At 34.5% G+C, this 16,927-nt stretch overlaps 1 protein-coding gene across 5 annotated transcripts; it reads left to right on the forward strand.

The window, feature by feature from the left end:
* Positions 1–9: 9 nt before the first annotated feature.
* On the forward strand, positions 10–12,421 carry LOC111050008 (39S ribosomal protein L22, mitochondrial). 5 transcript variants are annotated; one of them, XM_039425203.1, is made up of 4 exons: positions 10–124; positions 2,211–2,412; positions 5,463–5,676; positions 12,087–12,421. In XM_039425203.1, the coding sequence occupies exons 2-4, from the start codon at positions 2,212–2,214 to the stop codon at positions 12,311–12,313; spliced, it is 642 nt and encodes a 213-aa protein (XP_039281137.1). In that variant the 5' UTR covers positions 10–124; position 2,211; the 3' UTR covers positions 12,314–12,421. The 5 variants fall into 5 exon arrangements, with proteins under 5 accessions (XP_039281137.1, XP_022191929.1, XP_022191928.1 ...); XM_022336237.2 differs by having other exon boundaries at positions 55–296; XM_022336236.2 differs by having other exon boundaries at positions 61–292.
* Positions 12,422–16,927: the final 4,506 nt, after the last annotated feature.

The following is a 16,927-nucleotide window of genomic DNA, read 5'->3' on the forward strand; positions in this document are numbered from 1 at the left end:
TTGTACTGATATCGATATATCAATATTTGTCAACCAAACCCGACAACTCGATACTCGATAGTAGATAGGTCGATCGTAGACGTAGATACTCATTCATTTATAGGTTATCTGTATTTGAAAGAATGTAAGTAAAATCTAAAATGCTTTAAATAGATATCATTATTTTTTAAAAATAAAACTGCAGAATTATAACTTAAAATAGTTAATCAATTTTTTTTGTTATAGTAGCATAGTAATTATTCTCATTTACAAATTTCATACACTCATCTCTGGGAAAATAGTTGATGAAGAGGTAGGTAAGTTATAAAAATGCATAATATTCCAAATTTTCAATTTTAAAAATCAATAAACCAAAGTTATTATTTTATCGTGTACCGTACTTGAGTGGCACCGTTGCTGTCTTTTGTTAAACATGAGGCCGGATTACCGTTTTCCTTGCCTACTTTAACTCTTAGGTACCTTCGGTCTTACTCAGTCACGGTTTACAGTTTAACATGTATGATTCAAGTTATAATTCAATGAGGTTTTTGTTAAAATTAATGTAATTTCTTCAATTTAGTAGCCCTAGGCCTATATATGTTTTTAGGTTAACCGTATTAATGCTTTTAGGTTATGAATTCCATTTTTTAGTGATTGCTCATTTTGATACTGCAATATGCCAATGCTGTGTGATCCGTTTAACCATAAGTTTTTTTTATTGCACCATTCTACTTTCCAAAAGCACAGTGTACTTGTAATCTACATGTATGTTTTATTATGTAATAGCATAAGCTCGGGTAAGTGTAGAATTTATGAAAATTGATATAATTTCTTCCAAAGAGCCATGTTATTCCAGCGTTATTGCCCTAGTGGTAATGTCGCAAAAAACTGGGCGCTAAATGTTATACGTGGCTTTATAATGTGGTCCACGTCAGTATTGTCAGTATTTCAGTATTTGATTAACATTGGTGTTGGTATCCTTGTCTATTATTTACAAAGCAGATTGTGCTATCCGCAACGCTACCAGATCGTTGTTCAACAATTTAGAAATATGATCTAGCAAGGCAGAGATTCAGCAACGCTGTTCTCCTATCTTTTTCCACTGCCATTATAATGTGATCCTCTATATACCAGCGCAGCGCTAAACACACAAACACGTGTTGTCATTTACCAAGATTGTCGTCATCAACTTAACTTAATTTGGTTCAGCGCTGTCTCCGTCGCTTTGCTAGCACGGCAGGTGCGCTAGAAACGAACAACGCCGGGATAACGCTAGTTCGCCGACGTTCATGCCGCTCGTATAACTTGCACTGTGGATGTACCATAGCTTCTTTGAAATCTTCCCAGAGTATAGGAATTGCCAAAATTTATAACAAATACGGTAACACAAAAAAAATAGAATCACACAAAGGAATTTTCTCTACACGTAAAGTCTCCGCTGGTATAGAATACTCCATCCATCAAAAAGCTTTTCAACTCTTTTTCAAATACATCAATATCTTCATAATTTTTCAAATTTTCAAAATCCTGTCAATAGTAAATCCATTGTGCAAGTTATAAAAGTGACATCAACGCCAGCAATTCCGCGTTAGCCCGGCGTTGTGCGTTGCTAGCGCAACCTGCCGCCAGTGCGTTGGTGGCTCCGCTGAACCAAATAGAAATTATTGACATTAACATTATATAGGTAATTCAATCCCAAGGCTGTTACTACAAAGATAATCTCCTGAAGGTGTATACATCAAAAACTAGTCAGTGTCTTCCACCTTAAAAACAAGGAAGCCAGGACAGCATAGAATCTTCTAGTCTGGGCAGCAACAAACACATGTTGTAAAAACCAACATAACTTAGGGCAAAATTGGATAGGAGCCGAACATTTAAAAGAATGTTGTCTTGCACCAAAATGCACAAGACATGACCTTTTCATATTTTTTAAAAACTTAAGCTTAAATTATCTGCCTTTTATTAGTAAATAAATTCTCTTCATATTCCTCCTTATTCAATATACAATGTGTTACCGCATATGATAAGGCTTTTCTAGTTGCTGATAACAAAAATAGAATATCATGTTTGAATATCATCCCTATTTAATGACAATTCTGTTAGAACAGTGGATTACTACTGGAATATTGGCATATAGATCACTTGACACGCACGAACAAACACAATTGTAATGTTATTATCGAGAAATTAAATGAATTTGTATTGTATTATATCAACTTTATCTTTTACAGTATGCTGTGTCTTTCGAACATTGGGAAAGCTTTAGCTTCAAAAAATTTCACCAATTTTCTACCAAGTGTATACTTCCAAGCTCTGCATACCTCTTCTCCTGCAACAAAGAAAGACTTAGTATTCAGTGAACCAACTCGTTGGCCAGTTTACAATGATCAAATATTCCCTCCACAATCTCCTGATGAACCAAGAAGGCCAGCAGTAAGTACATTTTATTGAACGAGATTTGACCAAGTAATTAACTTCTCAATTTAAGAAATGAATAAGCTTATTGCATGATTATGTTAAAGAACTTTTGACAAAGCGTAATTAGATATTCAACTCATTTTATTTTAAATATTACGTTATTTACGTGTTTTCAGTTGACTAAATATCGGTCATTTTTCAAAGATATTTAATTTATTGTACTGAAAATATTCCAATTTGAAAAGAACTACAGGGTGTTCAATTTAAACTCCTAGTCCAGTGTGTAAATAACAATTTATTGACATCACTTGAATTTCGAAATTACAGCAGATGTTGAAAATGTTGTCCATCCATTTAAATGCACGTATCATCGCGTTCTGGGCCACTCTTTGTATTATCTAATGCCGCATTCACATGTTGGCCCAGCCTGCAATGTTGCCAGTGCCCAATGAAGGCCAGCGGTAGTCAGCGTTGGCCACTCACTGGCGCTGGTCGTCATTGGCCTCCATTGGGCCAACATGTGGATGCGGCATAAGATACAGAAATTTATGGGATTGCAGGTAGCAGTTAGCTTTCTTTGTGGCCGGTTCTTTATGACTTTCAAATCAGTAAGCGTATCCACAGCCTGAGGACCTTACTTCCTGAAAATGTGGCTTGTTACATAATATTATGATTAAAATTCTTTAATTTTAATAAAACCCTCAATATGACAAAATTTGCCCACTTTTGGAGAAAACCATTGGGTAGCTTTGTCGCTACCTGTATCAACAAAATAGTAGATTTGACGTTCACGCTGCTATAAATTTATAAAATTCTGTGAGAGGGATGTCAATCTCAAAATTGTTTTTTCAAGACAATAAATTTTGTAGGCCCTATAAATAGTTATTTGTGCAACTAGTGCGCAAAGTGACAGTTTGCTGCACCGAAAGAAACGTTTACGCCCGAGCCGTAGGCGAGGGCGGAATGGTTTCTTGAGTGCAGCAGAGGAACTTTGCGCACGTATTTCACATTAAGTTTTTCCTACAGTTACCATTGAATATGAAAAGTGGGTAATTATGGGTAAAATTGCCTGAAATCCATCAAATAACTTAGTAGTGTTTGAATGGCGAGGCGGCTGTGTGGTGTGTGCTGTGGTGGCACTGTGCTGTTGCTGTCCTCGATATAATATATAATAGTAATAATTAGCGCGTTGTGCTTCGTTGCACCTCTGCTCACTATAGCAGCCACAGCAGTCACTGTTACCAACTTCATTTTGATTTTGCTGCACTGTTGCTCCATATAACCTACTAAGTATTTTGCGTTGCCATGTTGCAAATCTGGAGTGCAGAAAAATTTTTCCCGCACTAGAGCGGAAAAGTGATTCTTTGCGTTCTGTAATCAGTGCAGCAATGGCCACTTTTCAACGTAACTGTAGGAAAAAGTTATTTTATGGATCTATTTAAAAAAAAACTAATAATTATTACAGTACTAATCCAAAATGAACAATCTCTTTACCAATGGAAGTTTTAAATTCCAAAACTTTTTTACAATGAATACCTTGGGCCGCCATTGAACTAGGCAGCCAGCCGGGCAGTAACTCACTCCCTTACCGGGCATTGTTTTAAATTTTGGGCAGCCACGTTTTGGCTACCAGTATGATAGCCGGGCTCGGTATTCAACCAGCAGCCAAAATTTGGCTGCCCTAGTCATGAGTACCCGGTCATGGAGTAAGTGACCACCCATCCGGCTGACTGCGCGTCCAAAATATTCTAAATATATTGGGGCCCAAAATATTTTATGTACATTTACGTAATTATGCATTTTTGAAAATGGGTCCATCATTTAGAATAACCCGATACAAGGTGAGGCATTATGGACTTCTTCAAACAATCGCTGAGGAATGCTCTTGTGACAACGGAGTGGGACTAATGGCGTTAGGTGGAGGAAATCATGCTATTCTGAGGCGGCCACTAATTGCAAGACATGCATGATACACATTTCGTCATAAAATATTGTCATCACAGCGAAAGTCTTCGAGCAAAATTTGTTGTCTTTAGGTTTTTGTATCTCCGATTTTTTTTCTTCGCTGCACTATTTGAGGTTAAAATATTTCTCCATCATTATAATTTGTAATTTTCCAGTGGTTTATTTATTGTTATTTATTATGTTAGAAGCCTCTCGCTAATGACAAAATATGCATGATGAACATGTGTGAGTGCATGATAAACATGCATGTTCATAATGCATTTCCTACAGATAGTGGCTAACCTAAGCTGTTAGAATTGACTATGCCGTGGTCTTGTGAGCATCGAGTATTTGTATTTGGCCTAGGAACATTTTTTTTTTTTTTTAAAGAATAGTAGTAGCGATGCAGATTGCTGCTTGTAAGCAGTTTATTTGGACTCTTAAACCTCATGACAGGGTTCTCACTGCAATAATATTTTGAGGTTTGCCAACTGGTTCTCTGGGGAGTGGATTCTGTTGCTCTTACATTAGTAATCCACTTCCTAATGGTTTTAGCATCTAGACTCTGTCATGATGTGTCAAATCAATCCATGTGTCAATAAATCTATCTGCTATCTATCCATCAATCTATCTTCTCTCTAACTATGGTAATAGGTCAATTTTCTAGATTTATGTGAAACATCATAACATCAAAAATACATCACTGATTAACTTCAAATTTTTCATAAATATTTTGAATGTACCAAGGATAAAAACAAGACTATCTTTATTAATCAATAGTTCTAGAAAGCCTTTCAACATAAAATTAGTCAACAGTACCTAATGTTATAAAATCATCGGATATTCTCATTGTTTGTAGGTTCGAAGAGTTTTTTTTATATTTTAAACTTTAATGAGACATATTTTCAGCTATGTGATTTTGACAAATATGAAAGATTTATCTTTTTATAATTTTTCAACCAAAAATTTGTTTCATCTCAAGTAAAATTGATACGGCAATCAGCCTGAAGGGTTGAAATGTTGATGTTTTTCTACTATCATCCATAATTAACTATAGAATTGAAAATGATCGAACTCTATCTCTATATTGATTGCCTGTTTGCTCATAAATTTATTTCCAGTTCGTGTGTCACATGAAGACGAATATAAAATACAGTCCGAAGAAACTGTGGTACGTAGCTTGCTTTGTGAGAGGGATGTCGGTCGATGAAGCCATCGATCAGCTGAAGTTCGTTCCTCGCAAGGGGGCCGAAGCAGTTCGCCAGTGCATCGAGGAAGCTCAGAAGCTGGCCGTTGAGGAGCACAATGTCGAATTCAAGAGTAATCTATGGGTTGGTAAGTAACCTGACACTCTCTGTATCAATACATTATTTTAAACAGTGTTTCTTAAATGTGAATTCATTTTCTTAAAAGTCTTATTTATTTAAAAAACTAGTTTTTGATTAATATTCTTAATACCGATAATGGAATATTTTTATTATTTTACACATTATGAATGCTGATAAATCTGTCGCATGGCATGCATTTTTTTTTCAAGAAGTAGCGATACATGACGATACCTTCCTCGTTTAGCGAGAAGCGTCGCTTGCTTTGGAAAATCACTTTGTCACTCTAACCTAAATAATGCTGCTCTCAACAATGCCTCATAAGTTTTTAATGACTAGTGTTTTGAATTTTGAATATTTTGCCAAGTTGAATAGTGAAGTTTTCATAAAAGTTTACTTGAGATGTAAAAAATCGCTCAATTGATGAATTAATTTTAATAATGAATAAATAATTGAATAAATCTCTCACTTTGTATAAAACATCTATAAATTGTGATTAATTAAGTTGAAAATAATTGGTAAAATAAAACATTTCTCTCCGTCTAAGACAATCAATCAATAATTTATTTATTTCACAAACAAGCATCACATAAAATAACGAAGCAAAAATATAAATACCGTGGTTTGTAAAATGAAGTTAACACCCTAGGTTAAGCCGGAGTGGAGTGAAGTCACTTCTAGAGATAAGAACCAATGGAATAGACACAATGCAAGAATCTAAACTTGAATATAAAAGTGGAAGAATAACCAATACGATTCATATAATTACTCCCTTTGACTTTTTTCAACTTTTTATGAGCGTTCAAACTGTTTGAAATTTGGGTATGAACTCGACGAATGAACTTTTTTTCAGTGATAAGTATTTTTAAAAGGTGCTATTAAAAAGTTCAAAGAAAGTGCTAACTTCAAACAAAGAAACAAATTATATTAATCTTATTAGACATTTCTTCCACTCTCCAACCATATCCTTAGGATTAGGATTAGGTTTTGACTGATATTTTCCTAGTCAATGACGTTTTTCAAGAATATTGGATAATCTATATATCTCGAAAACTAAGCTTTGATATAAGAACATGTTACTGGACATTTTTTGTTGCAAATTTAATGTAGAAACTATGATCTCCGGCTGTTTAAATGAAGGAATATTTTTAGATTAGATTGAGTAACTTGAACCATGTCCAAACTTATTAACTTGAACTTGTACAAAGTTATCACACATCCCGAGTGAGATTAGCATTCAAAATCATACTCCTAAGGGAAAAAGTACGTTCCAGTTGTCCTGTGTACGTATTCTATCCTGCCTTCAAATCGAATACTGTTTTGATTTATATTCGAATCCTGTTTTCGTATTCCGTTGGCAAACCGTTGGCAAGGAAGGAAGTTTTCCAGAACAGAAATCTTTAGCTACACTCAAACTGAATGGCTGGCCAATTTAAATATCATTAAACAACCACACATCAATGCGACTCTCTCCAAAACACAATGAATTTTCAACGATTTCATTGTTTAAAATGATGCAAACAGCTTGGCTGCATTCATGCTTGGAAACATCATAAAATTGACGGAGACTCTTATTTGTCGGTTAGAGTTATGACGGTTTTTTGTTTAGCAATCTAAGTTTAGCCAACCCAATACTAGAAAACTGTTTTACCAAGCTTTTGCTTCAATTAAAATAATTTTTTAAAAACCAATTGAAACCTGCACCGATGTGACATTTTAGCGCAAGCCACACAATGTAAATTGGTTCATCCAAACGTTTGTACTGGCCGTCATTATTTTTGCTAATGTATTCTTAATACTCGTATTATACTATAAAGATAGGTCGCTGGTAGAATGAAAAATTAACTTACGTCCACCATTTTTTAATGATCTTAATGTATGTTGGCTAACTAATTTTTCTGAGGATATTAGATAAGATTGGATCAGGGAATAGATCATGATCTCTGTTAGATATTTAATTTCCCGCTACCAATAGCTCTGGAGAATATGATGTAGAACCGAAATGATCTCTGCTATGCTCTGATAAACTTGAGATATATTTTCTAGTTATCCAATAATATATGTTATATTAAAATATTCTAAATTTCTAATGGGTTTTAAATTTGAAATTGTACTTTAATTGGTTCGACTTCTTAAAAACAATCCTATTACCGTAAGTTACTTTGAATAGCAACGTCGTTTATCGGCCTTATTGCAAGTTGAACTTTTTGCAGAACTTCATACGGATCGTTTTAGCCACGGCAAGCCATTACCAATTTACTACAATATTGCAATAATCTTCTTTTTATTTATAATTCCTGGAAGAGTAAAGATTGCTTCTTTCGCTACTATAGCAAGCATTCCAAGAGGAAGTCTCTGGATAACTAACATTGGACAGTCCGTTATCCAGGGACCAACTATGGTAGTGGCTTAATAATTCAGGTATTGAAATGATTGAATGTTGCAAAATTCACTGATAGTCTAATGAAACTAATTGACTTGGACTAGATATGAGTATAGAATAACCAATCTACTACGGATTGTGAATAGGCCTAATTCAACAGGACAGAGTATCGATACTCTCTGATGTATGCTATTTCGAGAAAGTTGTAATCGTGCTCTCCAAATTTGATGGAGATTACTTTGATCATTTAAATCAAATTTTGAACCGATATTCTCGAAATTTTTCGTATTTTTGAAGATGAAATCTCTAGTCAATAAATAGACGAAAATGAAAAGTTCCACTCTTCAGTATTTGTTTACTCGCTCAGTTTCTCGACAGTAGCAGCATGGAGGAACTTAGCAATTCTGTTACTGAGCAAGTTGACATTTAATGAGACTGACCGATATTAGAATGTTTGAAACCTACTGCTAAAAATTAAATGTTGCTTCTAGTAATCTAATGCTCCTTTCAAAATTCTAAAAAAAGTCGCCGCTCAAATTGAAGCGATAATTATGAATTCGTGACGCATTCTGCAAGTGGATCTACCATGAAAAATCAAATGCTGCAACAGAGTTATTAATGAGTTGGCTGTAACATTTTTAATGGACGCACATCAATAGTAACTGATTCCTATGAACAAATCAGATCCTAATTCTAACATTGGATTTTCTCAATGTGGAATTGACTTCGAACAATAATTATATTCAACGCTATTAAATTCTCCAATGAGAAATGAACATGCTAAAAAATCAACATCTGTGTAATCCTAGATTAATATAATTTTTTTCAAGTCACCATACACATTATAATGACTTGCATGATCATCAAGGTTCAATTTAAAATAGTGAGTTTATATTACATGTTAGCAACATTTTATTTGGATGAATTGTATTTACAATTTAACAAAACATTATTTCTTAATTTCTCCAAAGTAACTACAGATTACAATGATACATAGGAATTATTCCTTCATTTATCAAATTAATTACAGAGTACACTTATACATAGAAACTTTTTTTATTTCTTCAAATTGATGACAAAGTACAATGATACATAGATTGACTAATTGAACGACCGTTAGCGAGTTCTCACTTTTGACTTACTGAAGGCTAAAGTCGTTGCCCGTCTGTTTGTATGTTTTTCAATAACTTCAGAAAGAATTGATCAATCAGCTTCAAATTTTGAACATGTATTCTTCGATCCTCCTTACAGATCAAGTTCGTTGAAAAATAACATTGAAAATGCAGAAGAAAGAAATTTGTTGTGATTTAGTCGGTTGAATAATTCATTGCTGCAATTACTACAGTTTTTCCATTCATAACATCAGCTGAGGCTATTAGGGAGCTATCGCACAGGCAGTCCTTCATGCGCTGACACATGATTTCAGCTGGTTGATATACCAAATAGTTTACAACTTTTACAAGAACAAACTGATACGGGTTGGCATATCAATGTGCGGCTTTTGCCATTTATTTTCACTTGGAACTCTGTATCGAAATCATGTATCACATGACCACCTTCTCATTAAAAAAAAAAATTAATTTGGATTCATATGAGGGTCAAAGATGTTAAAGCGACAGAGTAATTTTTCATTTCAAATAGGACCCCCAATGAAACCTACTGTCACATTATTCTTGTTGGAGAAATATTAAGCTGTTTCCATGATTTTCATCAACTCTGTATAATTAAAAGTTGCGGGTTTCAAAGATTACAATACAACAGTTTTGAGCGAGTTCATCAACCCATGGGGCTCACTAGTTAATAAAGAGCCTTTGGTGCCTTCATGTTGTTATTATTCTGATTCAATGTTTGTTCTATTATTCAAGTTCTTGTATAACTGTAAATATGTGTGATCAGAACGAGTGGGTCGAGGTGTAGATTTCGGTTTCGATCAATGCAACTAATCAGCTGTTAATAACAAAATCATTTAAATGTCATCGCGCTGAACGGATATGGAGACTCAAGCTCGGGACACATATAACCGCACCGAGCCCGTGCCGAGGTACGACCGAGCTACGTCCGCGTCACGGTGATGATGGTAGGAGAACACACATATCCGTGCGACAGCCGAGCGGCAGCAGTGTCTCAGTTCTGTAGTGCTACTGTGGTCTGATTTCTGAATGTGTTAAACTATTGTTAATAATATAACACTATTAAAGCTTTTTACATCCGATTTAAATTTATATTTTTCAATTTTAAACTAATTTCCTGTAGACGATGAGAATCATAGTGCTGGTATATATTTCGGTGCATAACAATACCAAAATCAGTCATGTATCGGAAATATATATCAACAATAAAATTGTTATCTTCTGCCTTATGTATCTAAACGTAATTAGTTTTAAATTTAAAATTTAAGACAGTCACGGGTTCCTTCTTTTTTACTTTTTGTTGTTTATTTTATTATTTATTATATTATGTCTATCATACCTTTGGCGTGACTTATTATTTGGTTATACTTTTACTCTAGGTTTAACTTATTTTCTGTTCCACCATATATTTTTCATCACTTTGATCGTAAAAAACTGAAAAATTCCGTTTTCTTCAATATTGAATAGACTTGAAACGTTGTCAAAAATTCACTTTTCTTCAATATTATTATAGAAATTCTTCAATAAGTTTTTCACTCTCTATGTTAAACGAGCCCGCACCGTCTCCGTCAAAAAGTAAACTGAACTAGTCGTTGACGGCGCGGGCACGGCTCGGGCAACAAACACGGTGACGGTGCTGACGCGGTGCGGTAGTATGTGTCCCTACACGTTTGAAAGCATTATTTGTTTTTCCTACAGTTACGTTGAAAAGTGGCCATTGCTGCACTGATTACAGAACGCAAAGAATCACTTTTCCGCTCTAGTGCGGGAAAAATTTTTCTGCACTCCAGATTTGCAACATGGCAATGCAAAATACTTAGTAGGTTATATGGAGCAACAGTGCAGCAAAATCAAAATGAAGTTGGTAACAGTGACTGCTGTGGCTGCTATAGTGAGCAGAGGTGCAACCAAGCACAACGCGCTAATTATTATTCATTATATATTATAACCAAGGACAACGAGGACTTTAGGATTTTAGGATTAAGGTTTTTATCAATAATAAAATTACACAGAAAAACATTTGATGCATTTCAGGCAATTTTACCCATAATTACCCACTTTTCATGTTCAATGGTAACTGTAGGAAAAACTTAATGTGAAATACGTGCGCAAAGTTCCTCTGCTGCACTCAAGAAACCATTCCGCCCTCGCCTACGGCTCGGGCGTAAACGTTTCTTTCGGTGCAGCAAACTGTCACTTTGCGCACTAGTTGCACAAATAACTATTCTCACTCGCCATAGTACGTCCGTCACACGGCCGTGCCGCGGCGCGAGCTCGGTGCGGATATGTGTGTCCCGGCCATTAACCGTACTGTTCACTCCCATGCTTGACAATGTGTTACATGTATTACATGAACGTCACTACACTGAAAGCTACATATTAACCTGACCGTTCTGTTCGTACCCTAAAAATTGTTATGATGTCTAGTAACGATATGTAACAATATAATACTTACTTTTATAATTCCTTGGTCAAGTATTCCAAATACCCTCCTCCGATTATTCTCAATTTTCTGTCAGCTCATTTATTTCTGTCAGCTATGCTTCATTTAGCACTAGATTCGCCCTCCTTATTTTTGACATTCTGTTGAGATGGAAACATATTATGTAATCCCTGATGAAAAATATAAGAGATAACATCTTTGTTCAATTGCCGAAGAAGCTATTTTCAACATGACATCTATGTAATATATGGGTTTTTGTGAGGTGAAAATACTTACTACCTGGTCTCCAGTTCTTCTTTTTTAATAGTGTTTGTTTTTGAATAATCGTATCTGTGATAGATACAGAGGTAAAGTTTCTCCTGAATCATCGCTTGAAAGTTTGAATTCCGTGTCATTTCCATGGCACAACGATACAGTATTAAATGATGTCGCATATGAATGCTTATAGTATCATTCTCTTGCAGCGGAATCCCGTGTTGCCAAAGGTATAACGATAAAAGGAATAAGGCGGCATGCCAAGATGAGGATGGGCTGTATCAAATACCGTTACAGTCACTACCTGGTTCGTCTGGAGGAGGGAAAGCCACCTGCAAAGGGAGAATATTATTGGCATGGACCCAACGATGGCCCCTCCCTACTCGATGATTGGTTGGCCATGATGAGGCGAAGGAAGATCATATCATCCTTATAATAGTTCACATCAACATACTCCTTACAATACAAAACTAAAATCTTGCTAGTATCTGATAATTTGCTATTGCTTGTAAATACAGTGAATTAATAAATAATTTTGTTTATATTCTCTTTGTATTCCTTTCTTGAATCCACTTGACTTTCATGGTATGTATTTCAGAGCAAATAATTTTCATTTTATCTTCATTCAGATTATTGAAGGTGCTTTCGCAAAATCAAAAATCCATCCACAAACCTTGTAAAATCTGTAGAATGAATAGAAGCTTGTATTCAAGAACTTGATTACCACATCCAATATTTAATACTAATTCAAGGTAGTGGATGGTGATAATGAAAACTACTTTTACCTTTGCAAAGAGTTGTTTCAATTTGAATAAGTACTAATTCAACTTCTGGTTGCTTTTTGTACATAATATCTCGCATATGGCGCGTTCCGCATTATCACTATATGATTATTTCTACTGATTCCACGTTTGATGACATTTTTATTCTACGTTTTATTATGACTCTCCATTCAACTCATACTTCACAAGATGGATTATACCAAAGGGCCCTGGGAAAAAAGCTTGGATTGTGTAATCTAGAGAAATTCATCTTCAATTAAGGCTGTTATTTATCAAGTTAAGGGATTCCAAAAATACGAACGTGTTTCTTGTGTTCGAATATAATCTCTTATAATATTGTGAAATCGTCATAAAGCCTCGAATGCACTCAAACTACAGCAGTCATTTCCAATATTGAAGCATACGATGAAAAACCAAAAATGATATTTTTAGTTGGAATTAAAATTCATTGCCATAGAATAAGAATACTAGTTATTACTTTTTGGCACATTATACAGGGTGATTCTTAATTATGGTAAAATAATTTAATACATGATAGTAGAGGCAAAAATAAGAAAAAAGTTCTTATAAACATACATCCATAACTCCGATTAAGGATTTTGAACGGAATAGAAATGATAAAGCATACTCCTGGAATATTTGAACGGGTCCGACAATCGATGAGAAGACGTCTGAACATATGCATTAAGAACAACGGAGGTCACTTTGAACATCATCTTTAGTCTTTTGGTATAAGTTTAATGACATTTAGATATGTTACTTTCATATAAAAATAAAACTTTTCATAAAAAACCGAATATATTATTTGCAATCAGCTACAACCTATGAGTTATTAGTTCTCTCCTCATAAAACAGCAAATTTTTGTCGTGTAATGTACTACATAGGAATACTTTCATTTAACTATTATTTAAATTTAGTTTCCATCATTCTTTTCAGAATTAAATTCTCTACAATTTTTATTTTGAAAAGGTATTTGTTTACTGGTCATTAAAGAAAGTTATTGAGCATCAAGCGTAGAAGTCTGTGTTTTTCTACTTACTTTTTTGCATATTTCAACTTTTTTCTCAAAAACTACTCATCACACTACAGCTTCCAGACTAGTTTTATTCAATTTTTCAGATATTTTTCCATATGAATCCAGCATAAGTTTTTCAAAAACTAGTCCCCAGACAATTCAGCATCGGTGTATTTCATCAGAGGAACTGAATTCCGGGCAAAATCTTTCACCCGGTATAGCTCGCTAATGAAGCGTTTATGGATATATGTTTATAAGAACTTTTTTCTTATTTTTACCTCTACTATCACGTATTAAATAAATTTACCATAATTAAGAATCACTCTGTATATTCTTTTCTTATGAGAATACAATAATTATTCTGAAGCCTATTTTAAGATTAATTATATAATGATTTTATTCTAAATTTTGAAGATCAACAATCAAAAATCAAATCAAAATTTGTTATTCGCAATTCAAACAATTGAGGGTCCTGTCAAACCCGAAGGTTTTTCGGCGGGTGCCCAGTTACAAAAAAACGATTTACAACAGGTAAGTAATCTTAGACAAAATAAATATGTCACTTCAAAGATTTTAAGTATAAGATGAAAGAAAACAAATACAAAGTGAAAAAATAAAATAAGAAATATACATCAGATTTTGATAGAGAATTAATAAAAAAAGTGGAAAACAACGAAAATTTATTAGAAAGGAATGAAATAATCAGGAAAAGGGAAAAATTGTTTTACACAAGTAAGAATACATTTTTATCGTTGAGGCAGGCAGCAGTGACAATAAAAGGAAAATTTTTCAGAAAAAATTGAAAATTTCTAATGTAAGCATATGCTATCGATTGAATAATTTGACAATTACAAGGCTTGAGGGGTTTTAAATTATCATATACAATGTTATTACAACAGTGTCATTTGTATAGGAAATGTTATTACGATATGTATGGATACTCCCATTCAACCCCTTCGCTTTAGATGCTCAATGGCAGAGGAAACAGAACAAGATAATATTTTGCCGCGCTCTGTACTTCTAATGATAGGTGTTACAGGTAGTAATCCTGCATTGCATTATCTAGTTGATGATTTATTTCCATATCTCCTTGGGACTTCATTTGTAATTTCTAAAAGAATCACGCTTCACAAAAACCAATCCATCACAAGATGCCAACATCCATGGCTTACTTTAGATATAGAAGGCTGTGCAACAGTGCATTATCAGCAATGTAGATACCGCATCTAAGCTATTCGTCTACAGTTTCCATAGCAACGGGTGGAAGATGATGATTATTCTCTCTTCTACCTCAAACTCCTATCGCGCATCATCATGGGTGTACTCGATTGTGTTCTTAGGCCTATGTGTGTGTGTGTGAATATGTGGCAGTTGATACGTTCAATGTTAATACTTATAAATTATGATGTTTTGATGCTTAATACATCAAAAGCATTAAGGCGTACGTTGACTATATTATGCTAGTTGACTTCATCTGGGCGTGTGAAATTGATTCATTTCTTTATGTGAATCAATGAATGAGTAATTTAAATAATCAAAAAATAAAGAGATAATGGACCATTGTGAGAATAGGAACTATTTTTTCGAAATAATTAATTGTTGAAAATAATGTAAAGATTACTGATTAATGAACAGCCATAACTATTTGAGTTGCTGATTGATTTATAATTATTCCGGTTGATGAATGAATCTGCAAACCTCAAAGTCGACAAAAATAAAAATCTCTTTCACTTACTCTCTCACTCATTCATAAACAACAGAACTGAAATCTACCGAACCAAATAGGCCTACGTTCAAATTTGGCATATATGACCAGTTGGCTTTGTAGAGGCGCACTAAGAACGGGGTTGGAAACATTTCCAAAGATACACACAAAATCTGCGGTTTTCTGCGTTTCTCAGGTTTTTTTAAAGAACTAATCGACAAAAATGTTCAAATGTGGTGCACAAGTTTAGCTGAGATGTAAAAATGTTGAATTGGAAGGGTTTTCAAATAACGCCTAAGTTCCGCCCTAGATCTGCGGTTTTTAAGCGTTTTTCCTGCGTTTTCTAGGCCTTCTCAAGAACTAATTCACAGAAAATGTTCAAATTTGGTACAGAAGTTCAGCAAGGGTCTAGTTACTCCCAAGAAAGGCGGTTTTCTAGCGTTCCCTACGTTTTTTCTGCGTTTTCTCACATTTTTGAAGAACCAATTGAGAGAAAATGTTTAAATTTGGCTCTACAGAAATTCAGCTAGGGTCTAGAATTTTTTTCTTTAGAGGACTTTAAAATTACGCCAAAGATACGCCCGATAAATATACATTCACAGCATTTTATAAGCGTTCCCCAGTGGTTTTTCCTGCGTTTTCTCATCTCTTTCAAAAACCAATTCACAAAAATGTTCAAATATGGTGAACATGATCATTTGAGGTGTTCAAATGTTGTATTGAAAAATCTTTGAAATAACGCCAAAACATTGCCTACGCCCAAAATCTGAGGGTTTTTTTGTTGCTTTTTCAATGAGAGGACTTCAATATTTCGTCAAAGATACGCCCAAAATCGGTGTATGTTCGTGTTTTGTTTAATATTTTTCAGTGTTTTCTCACTTTTTTCTTATAATAATTGATAGAAAATATTTATTCAAATTTGGTACACAGGCTCAGCTGAGGTAGAAAAATGTATCAGAAGGGATTTGAACTAGCATACGGTCAAAGATACGCCTAAAACAAGTGTTTTTTGCGTTTTTCTGCGTTTTCACGGCTTTTACAAGACCAAATTGACAGAAAACGTTCAAATTAGGTACAGAGGGCCGTCTTATATTTTTTGGGGTTTTGAGCTAGTTTTCTCGAGCGAAGAGAGCCTGCCAGCTAGTAATAATACTTTATCACAATACAGAGTTATTGTGAATGTAAGTCATTTCTATCAATTTGAATCCAAAACAATTACACAGTTCAACAAAGTTCCTGTAAAATGATTTCAATTATCAACTCTTCGATTTTTCTTCAAAGGATGTAGGGCTTCACTTATCAAGACTTCAAAGACTTCCATAATAAGTGTACTTTACGGTATTTTCAACCGCAGAGTGGTAGAGTGAATGAAAAACTTCATTTTGCACAAGAAAAAATTCAGGATAAAGCCCTGTGCCCGGCTCTGCGATTCGTATGACGGTGATAACGGCGGCGACGATGCAACCATTCAACCACGGTTCAAAAATGATTGCTATCATTGCGAATCGCACTGGTGTGCACAAAGCATTGATAGTTTATTCGACGAA

Source organism: Nilaparvata lugens, chromosome 3 (assembly GCF_014356525.2).
Source record: "Nilaparvata lugens isolate BPH chromosome 3, ASM1435652v1, whole genome shotgun sequence".
Classification (NCBI taxonomy): domain Eukaryota; kingdom Metazoa; phylum Arthropoda; class Insecta; order Hemiptera; family Delphacidae; genus Nilaparvata; species Nilaparvata lugens.

Bases quoted from the DNA above. Each gene is read 5' to 3' on its own strand.
- LOC111050008 (XM_022336236.2), top strand. The intron at 2,413-5,462 runs GTAAGTACATTT...ATTTATTTCCAG, and splicing joins ATGAACCAAGAAGGCCAGCA to TTCGTGTGTCACATGAAGAC. The intron at 5,677-12,086 runs GTAAGTAACCTG...ATTCTCTTGCAG, and splicing joins CAAGAGTAATCTATGGGTTG to CGGAATCCCGTGTTGCCAAA.